This window comes from Crinia signifera, chromosome 6 (genome assembly GCF_055691185.1).
Source record: "Crinia signifera chromosome 6, ASM5569118v1, whole genome shotgun sequence".
Lineage (NCBI taxonomy): Eukaryota > Metazoa > Chordata > Amphibia > Anura > Myobatrachidae > Crinia > Crinia signifera.
In genome coordinates, this window is record NC_139222.1 from 170,796,568 (window position 1) to 170,809,159 (window position 12,592).

The 12,592-nt window shown below is 41.3% G+C and overlaps 1 protein-coding gene across 5 annotated transcripts in view; it reads left to right on the forward strand.

The window, feature by feature from the left end:
* CACNA1G (calcium voltage-gated channel subunit alpha1 G) overlaps positions 1-12,592 on the forward strand; it is a 317,812-nt gene that overhangs the window by 218,278 nt on the left and 86,942 nt on the right. For all 5 annotated transcript variants that reach the window (XM_083148098.1, XM_083148097.1, XM_083148094.1 and 2 more), the window contains exons 18-21: positions 1,959-2,059; positions 3,831-3,954; positions 4,855-4,923; positions 7,589-7,773. In XM_083148098.1, coding sequence (XP_083004224.1) covers positions 1,959-2,059; positions 3,831-3,954; positions 4,855-4,923; positions 7,589-7,773 — 479 coding nt within the window. The remainder of the gene's footprint in view (positions 1-1,958; positions 2,060-3,830; positions 3,955-4,854; positions 4,924-7,588; positions 7,774-12,592) is intronic.

Below are 12,592 nucleotides of genomic sequence, written 5' to 3' on the forward strand. Positions count from 1 at the left end.
TGATGATAGAAGAAGGCACTAGCACCAAAAAGGTTTATACTGGCATTGTTTGTTGTGCTGATCTCTTGTGCCTCTCTCTGCCACTTGGTCATTACTTGTAGGGGGACATTGAAGAAGCTGTAACATCTGACATAGGAGGTTATTCTGGATTGTTTGGCCCCCAGAGCGTTTGTCCGGGTGGACGATGTTCATCTTCTGTGCATGTGCATACCCTGTGTATGAATGGCCACAGCAAATAGAGAGTTCGCTGGGTGCTCACTCACAACAGTGCAGGCAGGGGGGCATGGGGTGGCGGGCCGGGGGATGCACCCATTGGAACGCCCATTGTTTCATGGGCATTCCCCTTTAAACGCTGGGTATTCTCATGGTAGTGTCCCGATGATGCGGGTGCCGGGGTAGGCAGCTGACATCCCCGGGTGTCAGCTGTCCACCCTGTACTCCCACAGGGTGCATGCAAAGCTAAAACACCTGAGAATGTCTTAGTTTTGCGTGTACACTCCACATCACTCAATGTTCGGCGACCATCGAATGATATGGTCCTTGCCCCCTTGGCTGAGAATTAATGTTTATTCAAAACATCCATTTGTAGCTGTGTGAAGGGTGTGGGACGGCAATGCGAGCGACAGGCTGGCTTAAAATCACATGCAGCGTTGCAAACTTTGCTTCGTTGCATGTGAACCAAAATAAGGTCACTAATGTCGTAACACAGTGATTACACTGCAAAATGCACAAAGGACACCTGATGTGGAGTACTCTAACCTTCCAGTCTTGGGCCCAGGCCCAACATAGTGCATATTGCTAAAGCCAGATTGGAGTGGACAGAAGAGCAACTAGGTTTTTTCAGGATAGAAGGAGAATAAATGTGAATTTTGAGCAAATTGTGTATCAGGTGGAAATTGCATGTGATGGTTAAGAAGATATTAAGAAGTGTTATTGCAGCTTGTAAAAAGACAAAACTGGGAGGCACAGATCTTGGACAGAGAAGGAGTTGTATGTTTGTGCAGTTTTGCAATTGTACAAAGATTTTATTTTCGATTCAGTAAAAACTAGAGGACCTGTGTAAGGTATGGCAGACCAGTTGTAACAGATAATTTTAATCAATGTTGGATTTCCAGGGCTAGAACACACATTTACTGTTAGAGATTCCAACAGACACTTTCCATTTATTATTACTCTCCCCAGTTACTTCTTTAAAGTTCAACCTAGAATTCATCCCTGGTGTCTTTGCAGAGTTGTTGGTGCAGCGGAATAGGAAAGGTCTGTGTGGTTCGGGTAATTGGTAGTTCAGAGAGCGTTCACACCCTTTGCTACTATAATGAAAAACTTGATCTCCCTGCCTCTGAACTCTAGCCCTATTATCTAATTTGTCACTAATTACATTTTGCTGTCAAGGGCATTCCTTTACACTAAACACCAAAACAGCATTTGCCACGGCTGGCATCAAAACTCGGATTTTATGTTGGATGACTCCCAATTGGAGAAACTTTTGTTTTTTACTCATGCTGGTTCTCAGAGAACATTGGTGATTGAAACTCATTATAAGTTTCTGTTCCAGTGGTCTTTCAGTCCTAGTATCATACATAGAAATCTACCATCTGTTACTGATTCATACTGGCATTGTCCCAATCACCTAGGCATGTAGTGAACATGCCCTGGATCACCACCTTCTAGTAGCAAGTTATGGATCTTTCCAAAATGATAGTTGTCCTCGACATCACAATTTTAAATTTTGGTTACTTAACTGCTCCTTTATGCCTATCTTTAAATATAAGAAATCGTTCATCAAACATCTCACTATACCAATAAGGCAGTTGATTGGTCGGTGATAAAATCCAGACAGTTTATCACTTCACCAATCTTAATAAATCTACCCCTGGATTACATAATCTGTGTGTTTGATGGCACTTAATAAAAATAGATCACAAACCCCCTCCCCCTTTTTTTTCTTCCTTTTTTAGAGTAAATGTGAAAGATTGAAAGCATATATTACAGCTCATCTTCCAGCATGCTGTAAGGAGAGAGAAACCTGGTCCCTCTATCTTTTTCCACCATATTCCAAGTAAGTATTGTCTATGTAGTAGCCTGTGGTGTCTGCCCCAAATACTTTTACTGTTATTCTCTGTGGCTAACAGGAACATACATGGATCTACAGTACATAGTTTTGGGACAAATGCTCTTTTTATATTTACTTACAATTCTGCTTGTGTACTTATATATTTCTTACATTAGTCTAGAGCAGGTGTAGGCAACCTGTGGCTCTTCAGCTGTTGCAAATCTACAAGTCTCAGCATGCCTTGTCACAGTTTTGCTATTAGGGAGTGCTGAAACTTTGGCATGGCATACTGGGACTTGTAATTTCACAACAGCTGGAGAGCAACAGGTTGCCTACGCCTGCACTAGAGTTTAGGATGTAGGGTTGTCTTTATTTTATGCATAGATTTCCATCTGTTTAGATTGCTTACTAAACGGTTTTGCTGTATGAGTATATTTCAGTGTTCCACCTGTTAGAATTAATGACCTACTCATAGACATTCACTTCCAATGACATGCAAAATAACTCTAGTGGATGACAATTAAACTGATGCACCCCATAAAATCCACTACAGGTTGAGTATCCCTTACCTGAAATGCTCATGATCACGGGCATTTTGGATAAGGGATTATTGCAGATTTTTTTTTCCATACTCACCTGATCCCCTTGTGGTGCCCCGATAGTCCCCCGGTGTCCATGGCGGCCATCGGACTCCTCTTCAGCGGGATCCCTGGTCCCAAGGATGTATTGTGCGGGAGCGCGGGTGCAGCGGGGATGTCACCAATGTATCTTTGGGACCGGAGATGCCGCTGAAGAGGAGTCCAATGGCAGCCGTGGACACCGGGGGAAGAGGTTGGAATAAAGAAAAGGTGAGGGGGGGGGGGGTAGAAAAAAAATTAAATGAATATTCTGAAAACCTATGGTTTTGGAATATTTCAGATATGGCATATCCGTATAAGGGATACTCAACCTGTACTACTTTTAAATACATCTTATTTTGTGTATAGCTGAAAGAATACATTTTTGCACACAACCTGAGTACTATACCTCTGAGTGACATCCACTCACTTTGCAATAGAATTTTTAAGTAAATTGCTTCATTTGTTTCCTGACACACAATGCACAAAGTTGGGCAGCACAGATGGTGTAATGGTTAGCATTGTTACCTCTCAGCACTGAGGTCATGGGTTCGATTCCCACCATGGCCCTAACTGTGCAGAAGTTGTATATTCTCCCCGTGCTTCCGTGGGTTTCCTCCGGGTTCTCCTGTTTCCTCCCACAATCCAAAAATATATTGGTATGTTAATTGGCTCCCAACAAAATTAACCCTACAATTGATGTGTGTGCGTGTACATGTGGTAGGGAATATAGATTGTAAGCTCCAATGGGGCAGGAACTGATGTGAATGTTCAAATACAGTATTCTCTGTAAAGCCCTGTAGAATATGTGTGCACTATATAAATAACTGGTAATAAATAAAATAAATAAATATTTGTGGATCCGTGCAGCTCTCACCTTATCCTACCCCTCCAGCATCTCACAGGAAACTAGAGTGAAAAGCCAGCTAATATGACAAGGGCTCATTTACTGACATTTTATAGTTCTAGATAGAAGATGGATGCAAGTGTCTGTTTGCTAGCTATGATTTAGTGCACATTTGTCACTTAAATTAAGTGCTCGTAAATGAGCCCTGTCTAGTCTAAAAGTGTTTCATAGCGAAATCAAGAACAGATAATGTTAAATAAATGCACATCTAATTATGGAAAGTACAGAGTAACTGACTCTTTTTCTGCTGTAGGTTTCGTTTGATGTGCAATAAAATCATCACCCACAGGATGTTTGATCATGTAGTTTTGGTGATTATATTTCTGAACTGCATTACTATTGCAATGGAGAGACCAAAAATAGAGCCGCATAGTGCAGTAAGTATTTCTGCATACTTGTGGAATATGTTTGTTTGTACACACACACACACACACACACGCTATATAATGACATGAGGTGTTTATTTATGGAACAGTGGTAAATGTAGGGACTTCACCGGTTGCTAAATTTAATAACAGGAGAACATGTGCAGATTTTGTAACCTATACTCATCAATGGGGTTCATGATCCCTGCCAGATACGATATTTGGCAGCAGCGCTAGGTAGGTTGCAGGTGCAGTATAGAAAGCATTTGAAGAGGTGTATGATATTTGCTGAGGCTCCAGATCTCTGGTTTCCAAAATTCTAGAGCTGCTAATTATCTGTATTGCCAGGATAAGCTGTAACACATATTTTCAATTTGCCCGGAGTCTACATGAGCAGATGTTATGGTCATAATGTAATTTTTTGCATTCTAATTACTCTTTTGTAATGTAACTTAACCCATTAAGCCTGGTTAAAATAAGAATTATATTCTTCTGTTGCTCAGAATTTTTTTTTCAATAGAAATATTTCTGAAGGCAAATATTAAAATTTTGGCCTGCCCCCGAAAGTTAGGAATAGTTGGTAGCTGTGTACTCATATTAAAGTGAAATGACAAGTGGTCACTGTTATACCAATAATGAGATAACATTAAATTTTTCTAAAAGTAGACTGTTCACTGAGTAAATACATCTGACCAGATTTATATTTAATATTTGTCCTTGCTGTTGAGATTTCTATACCCACCTTTTCATGCTGCAGTTTTACTGCTCCCAAACCTCACTGCATGCCATCTGCATAAACTAAATGCATGGACAAAATTCAGAATGTGGTTAACGGTTTATAATAACTTAATTAAATCACTTGTTTTAGAGAACTTAGTAAACTGAATAATAAACATGTTTCTCCCTTTGCAGGAAAGAATATTTTTGACATTATCCAACTACATATTTACAATCATTTTTTTGGCTGAAATGACAGTGAAGGTAACTTGAATTTCAAATTTCATGTTCATAAATGTTATTGTGAACAGTATTTTCATGTGTGACCCAGATGGGTGGATTACCAGAAAAGTACTTCCCCATACAACTTAAATTTATAAATATTAATATATTATATTGTATACTTAGCTAAGGTCAATTCAGCAGATGTCCAAAAGAGCAATCACATCAACAAACTTAGAAACCCTGCCCTCTGCATCTAGGGGCTGAGTTATATTCAGATCGTCCCAGCACTTCTGCAGTCAGTGTTTTCTTCCAGGCATGTGGCTCACTTACACTGCTCATATATGAATAATCTATCATAGTTCCAAAGCTCAAATTGCAAAATATACATAAACAATAAAACAAAAAAGAAAAACAACAGTATGGGGCACTGTTGTCTCAATTTTGTGTTAATAGAATCTAAATACAAAGTATAACATGGATTATATAGATTTAAGAAATAAGTTGAACAATATTGTGCCAGGTTTATAAAGCAAGGACTCTACTATTGACAATTTAAACATTTCTCCTGTCCTAGCTTATAATATAAGTTATTTTGTTTCTGTGTAGAGTAAATACTGACTGCTTTATTTTTACACTGCAATTTAGATTTCAGTTTCAAATGTAATTCTCTCTGCACATGTTACATCAGCCCCACCTGCAGTGCACATTGTTTTGCCCATTAGAGAGAGATTTTGCTTTTGGAAGCCAACCTGAATTAGGCCCTACATTGTATACAGAATAATGCACTTAAATAACTGCCAAATTAGATTAAAACATGAACTGAATTGAATTATCAGCATACAACGTGACAATGGTTAACTACTATCTCAGTTTTCAAGTTGTAAATGTAATCTGTATTTGGTGCAAAACTGGAGTAACACAATGGTTTTAATATTTACCAAATAACCCTAAGGTTGGGAATGCTGCACTAATTTGTTTCTGTCTCTTTTAGAGATACACCATGAGTGACCATACGTGCAATGACAAGATGGAGACTGTCTTAGAAAAATATCAAAAATAATATTTATTACATATAAATCTCTTGAATAGTAGGCGGCCACCTATAAAACAGCAATATTTTATATAAATCAAATTTAATCAATAAAATTTTTAAATTTGATTTATATAAAATATTGCTGTTTTATAGGCGGCCGCCTACTATTCAAGAGATTTATATGTAATAAATATTCTTTTTGATATTTTTCTAAGACAGTCTCCATCTTGTCATTGCACGTATGGTCACTCATGGCGTATCTCTAAAAGAGACAGTAACAAATTAGCGCAGCATTCCCAACCTTAGGGTAATTTGGTTCTTTCTGTGTGGAATCCGGATCCAGATTTCTGGCACCGGATTAAAATACAAATTATATGCTCAAACACTTGAGCATATAGAACGCTGCAGCTGGTATTATATTTATATTTATAGTTTATTATTTTTTATTTAAATTATATATTTATATATTGTAAACTCACAGATACATTAGCGCCCGATCAGGTCACCCAAATTCGATGATCATTGTTTGGTTTTAATATTTACACAAGGGTGAAACTACAGGTGTGGCCAAAACAGGGCTCAGACTTCCACCCCCGTCAAGATCCCAGCTTTCCCCCCAAGCCCAAAAGAGCTTTACCCTCATAAATGTTACAATATTTTTTTCACCAAGTGGATTGAGTTTGGCAGTCATTTTTCTATAGCTATATTTGGGAACCTAAGGGGACCACTAGAACTCCTTGTATTTCACATACTGTACTTTAAATGCATTGGTTTACTAGTATACAATGGTGTATTCTGTTTATCATGTATACAGTAGCAAACCCCTCTATATACAACATGCAAAGAGCACATTGGCAATGTCAGTTCAACATCTTTCACATCTACAGATGGAGATACGCTCATTCATTCAGCTAGAACGGCGCAGATTTCTGTCTCGGCATGTTGTTCGCCGAGAATGAAAAGCTGAGGCATCCCTGCCGAATGAATGAGCGTAGCTCCATCTGTAACAACAGCTTAATCAGGCGCACATAAAAAGGGAGATTGTTATGTAGACATACACTACATGTGGATGGTGGAAGTTGCATTATCGCTATCCACTTGTTACATACCTCCCAACTTGACTCATTCCATTAGGTACAAATTGCACTGTTCCTGGGTTGCCCTACTAATTTATGATTACTGCCAGCTGTGTTAAACTAGTTAATTGATAAGAAAGGAGTATCAAAATTGGTGAGGGTAAGCATAACTGAAAAGGAAAATCCTGGAACAGAGCACTGTGTACCTAAAGGATTGGGTCATGTTGGAGGGCATGTTCATGACAGCAGCTAGTAGAGAAATACTGGTCAGCAAGTGTTTGTCTCTCTGAAAAATATCTAATCTTACTGTGTAAATATATAAAGCTGGGAACAAGAGCATTCACTGGCCTTCGCAGCATAAAATAATTGACCTTAGTGTTCAGAAGCAGTGTTGTATTCAGCCATCACATACATACATACATACATACATACATACATACATACATACATACGCACACAACTCTGTTTAAATCATTAGAGGATGAATGGGGTCAGATCTTATAGGACTAGTAATTAAATAATTTGTCACAATCCCTCAATATACAGTGTGTTATATTTGTCTTATATACGCAGTATTTGATTTGTATCCTGGCAGGTGGTGGCTCTTAATTTGTTTTTTGGTGGGAAAGCCTATCTGAGGAGCAGTTGGAATATTCTAGATGGAATGCTTGTTTTAATCTCTGTCATTGATATTTTGGTGTCAATGGTATCTGATAGTGGCACAAAGATCCTGGGAATGTTAAGAGTACTTAGACTTCTTCGGACATTGAGACCTTTGCGGTAAGAAAATCCATTTTTTATGATATTGTTGTTATTATTATTATACTTTAGTTATATGGTGCCACAAGGTATCAACAGTGCCCAATTACAGAGTACATAAACAAAGTAGCAAAACAGTGATTTATAGTTGAATACAGTAGAGGACAAGTACAGGGTACATAAACATCAGCGTGACAGAATACCATAGGATTTGGTGCAGTCAAAGATGGTGTACGTAAGAGAAGGAAAAGCACATGACGGAAGAGGGCGCTGCTTACGAGGGTTTACATTCTAAGCCTAAGGATATATAGATTCAAATATGTTGGTCTGTATGGCTGGGGCTGTAATCTTAAAACTAAATTTGACATATAAATGGATAAAAGTTACGGATTATGCTTACGATAATTCCTTTTCTTCGGAGTACTTCATGGCAGCCACACAATGGGTTCATCCCTCTCTCCCCTCACAATTAGACAGGTAGTTTTTCCCTAGGACACGCCCCTCCTTCCACCAGTACATAGCCAGCACCTTCCCCCATGTCTCTAGTCTTTTGACTCGTCTCCGCCACCGATCCTAGGGAAAACACAAACACGGGGGGGATAATAATATAGGCTGCCATGAAGTACTCCGAAGAAAAGGAATTATCGTAAGCATAATCCGTAACTTTCTTCTTCTTACTTCATGGCAGCCACACAATGGGATATACCAAAGCAGTAGGGTGGGCTACAATACCTTAAATCAAGGCCTGATGTAGAACTCTGCTCCCAAAGGATTCTTCAGTTACATCCAATGCATAATGTTTTGCAAAGGTATGTATGGACGACCATGTCGCAGCTTGGCATATGTCTTTGACCGAGACGTTAGCCTCTCTTGCCCAGGAAGTTGCCATTGCCCTAGCCGAGTGTGCCTTTATGCCTTCTGGAACTTGTCGGCCAACTTTCTTGTAGGTGAAACAAATAACTTCTTTGAGCCACCTTGAAATAGTTTGTTTTGAAGGCGCAAATCCTTTCTTTGCTCCTTGCGGAATCACAAACAGTGAACTTGTTTTCCTGAAGCTTGCTGTACGATCCAAATAAATTTTGATTATTCTCACCATATCCAGTGTATGAAGATCTTTTTCTCTTCTAGTAGCTGGATTTGGAAAAAAACAAGGCAAAACAATATCTTGACTCATATGAAAAGATGAGACTACCTTCGGGAAAAATGAAGGTTTGGTTCTTAGGACTACCTTGTCCGGAAATAACTTAAGGTAGGGTTCACAACATAGTAACGCATGTAACTCCCCTACACGTCTTGCCGACGTAATAGCAACCATAAACACTACCTTCCACGTAAGAAATTTTAGCCCAGATCTCTCACATGGTTCAAATGGGTTCGCCATGAGACCGTTTAGAACTAGATTGAGGTCCCACTGAGGAATCACTGGTCTAACTCTCGGACGGATTCTTTTTGCTGCTTGGAAAAATCTTTTTATCAACCCTTGGTCTGCTAACTTCTTATCCAGTAGAACGCTAAGAGCTGAAACTTGTACCTTCAGGGTTGCTATAGATAGGCCCTTATTGAAACCCTCACAGAGGAACTGTAGAACATGCGCCAGTCTAGCCTTGGGAAAAGGAAACCTATCTTCAGACCATCCAGCGAAGATCCTCCAGATTCTATAATATATATCAGAGGAAACCTTCTTTCTTGCTTGAAGCAGCATGTCTACTACGACTGTCGACAGGCCTTTATCTGTCAGTTGCTTCCTTTCAAACTCCATGCCGCTAAATGAAGTTTCTGTGGGTCCTGGCACATTACTGGGCCCTGCATCAGAAGATCCTGCGATACGGGAAGAAACCATGGCTCTGCCACCGCCATGCCCTCTGCCATCGGGAACCAGGCCCTTCTGGGCCAATATGGAAGAATGACTATCGCACGAACTCTCTCCGATCTGATTTTCCACAGTACCTTGTGGATGAGTGGGAAGGGTGGGAAGATATATACCAGGGAGAACTCCCATCTCTGGGACAGGGCATCCACGCCTTCTGATCCCCGTGCCGGGCGTCTGGAGAAGAATCGCTGAACCTTCGTATTCTCTGGAGTCGCCATCAGATCTATCTGTGGCTGGCCGAATCTGCGAACGACTTATCTGAAGACTGAGTCCTTCAGCTCCCATTCTCCGGGCAGAATTTGAGTTCTGCTTAGGAAGTCTGCCAGCTGATTCTCTTCCCCTGGCACGTGTAATGCCGAGATGGATAGGAGATGCTTCTCTGCCCAGCCCATGATCAACCAGATCTCTTCTAGCAGTGGGCGACTTCTTGTCCCCCCTTGCTTGTTGATATATGCGACTGTAGCTATGTTGTCTGAGAAGACTCGTAGATGGGATTTTCCTATTTCGCCTGAAAAGAATCTTATGGCCAGAAAAACTGCTCGAAGCTCCCTGTGGTTGGATGATAGTTCTGACTCTTGAACTGACCAGATACCTTGGGTAGTTTTGCCTGAACAATGCGCTCCCCACCCTGTGACGCTTGCGTCTGTTGTCAGCACTACATACTGCGGGCTTGAAAGATACATTCTTCTGAACGCCATGTATCTGCTTTGCCACCACTGAAGTGACAACACCACTGATTGAGGGAACGTGATGTAGCGTTCTAGAGGAACTTGGCTTCTGGTATAGGGTAGGAGATGCCACTGTAGTGTCCTCATATGCCACCTTGCCCACGGTACCACTTCCACTGTCGAAGACATCATCCCCAAGAGGCTTATTGCTAGTCTTAGTGGAACCTTCCGATTCCCTTGGATTACCTCTACCAGTTCTTGAATTTTTTCGCATCTCTGGCCGGACAGGGTGACCTCGAACCGCACTGTGTCCACGATGATGCCTAAGTATTGGATGGTCTGTGTAGGGCACAGATGGCTCTTGTTCCAATTGATCAACCACCCATGATCCTGTAGGAACTGAACTACTGTTTCTGCATCTCGGACGGCTTCTGCTTTTGACCTTGCTGAGATAAGTAGATCGTCCAAATAGGCCCATATTGCTATGTTCTTTCTTCTTAAGCACTCTATCATGACTACAAGTACTTTTGTAAATACCCTCGGTGAGGATGTGAGACCAAAGGGAAGGCAGGTAAACTGAAGATGTTTTCCTTTGACGCAGAACCTGAGAAATTTTCTGTCTGGTATATAGATAGGGACATGAAAATAAGCGTCTTTTAAGTCTATTGAGACCAGGTAGTCTTCCCTTCTCAGACCCATAAGGATAGTCTTGGCTGTTTCCATGTGAAACTTGCGTTTCCAGATTCTGGCGTTTAGATCTCTTAGATCCAAGATTGTTCTGAAACCCCCAGAACTTTTTGGACTTTTGGGGATGAGCGCTAATTATAGTAAAAAGAATAAGTGTAAGAGATAAAGAAAAGATAAGAAGTATAGAAAAACACCTGAAAAATAAAAATTGGTTATAAATAATGTTTACAGCTCCTCTGAGCAAATGTGGATTGTCCGTGGAGTGCGTTATCTATCTGTCCCTACCTCTATTGCCGGGATGGAGCGTGGCGGGTTAGGAGGTCCGTGCGCTGCTGCTGGTGAAAGAGCTCGAAACGCGTAGAAGAGGCTACCCGTGGACCCCCCAGTGTGTTCCCCACCTCAAGAAATAAGCTCCGCTACATCAGAGCTGAAGTAACAACTGCCGTGACTAGGTGACCGCTCGAACTGACGGGAGCGGAGAAGAAGCGTGCGGCAATTCCATCTACCTGAGCACGCACATCTCTCCAACGCTCCACACACAGTCCTGGCACCGGAGCTCTCGGAGGAAAGGGAAGGACGTGCGGCGCATCCACCAGCAGCAGCGCACGGACCTCCTAACCCGCCACGCTCCATCCCGGCAATAGAGGTAGGGACAGATAGATAACGCACTCCACATATTCTAAGGGCTCTGGCCAAGGAGGCAATAGCTACTCCTGATTTGATAGAGGTGGCGCTAGAGATGTGCAGCCTCTTCAAAGCGCTCTCCATACGCTTCTCCATAGCGTCTTTAAGAGATGCACCATCCTCAAGAGGAATAGTATTTTTAGTGGTGACCTCGGACACCGCCGCATCAATTTTGGGGATACTACACCATTTTAGAAACTCCGCATCCTCTATGGGATACATCTTTTCTGTCCTTTTCACAGGCCCAATCCGTTTGTCCGCATTGGACCACTCCTTAATTAAGATCTCTTTAACCACCTTGTGCACGGGAAAACACCTCCCCTTTCTCGACCTGTCCTTAAACAGAGCGTCATACTCAGTTCTTACTGGTTGTTTATAGTTCAGTGTTTTATATAGTTCTTTTAGAACCACCTCCACCAACTCTAAATTAAAGGACCGTTCCTCTTCCACTAGTTCACCGGCCTCTGCACCGTCATCTCCATCATCATCATCCGTATCTGCCGCCGCTGGCATATCACATTCTACATCCAGACTGATCTGTGACCTAGACCTTTTCCCCTGATATTCTTTCTTGGAGACAAAGTTATCTTTCATCCAGGCCATAAGCTCACTAATCTGGGAAACAGTCCCAATACTGGTATCAGCTCCCTTGTCACAGCTGCGGCACAATGAATTCTCTCCAGTGAAAATCTTATCACAACCAATACATGTCTTGCTAACATGTTTCTTCTTGGCCAATTTCTTCCAATAGTCCCCACAGGCACACTAGAAGATTAAATAACAATAATCACTAACTACTCTGTGTATACTTATACATAGAAAAAAACTAAGTCCTCTGGGAGGACCTACCTGGGCAGCAACGTAGAAAGTTTTTGAGAGGCTTCTTCCTCCATGTCACCGGTACCACAGGGCTTTGCATACAGCGTAGCTA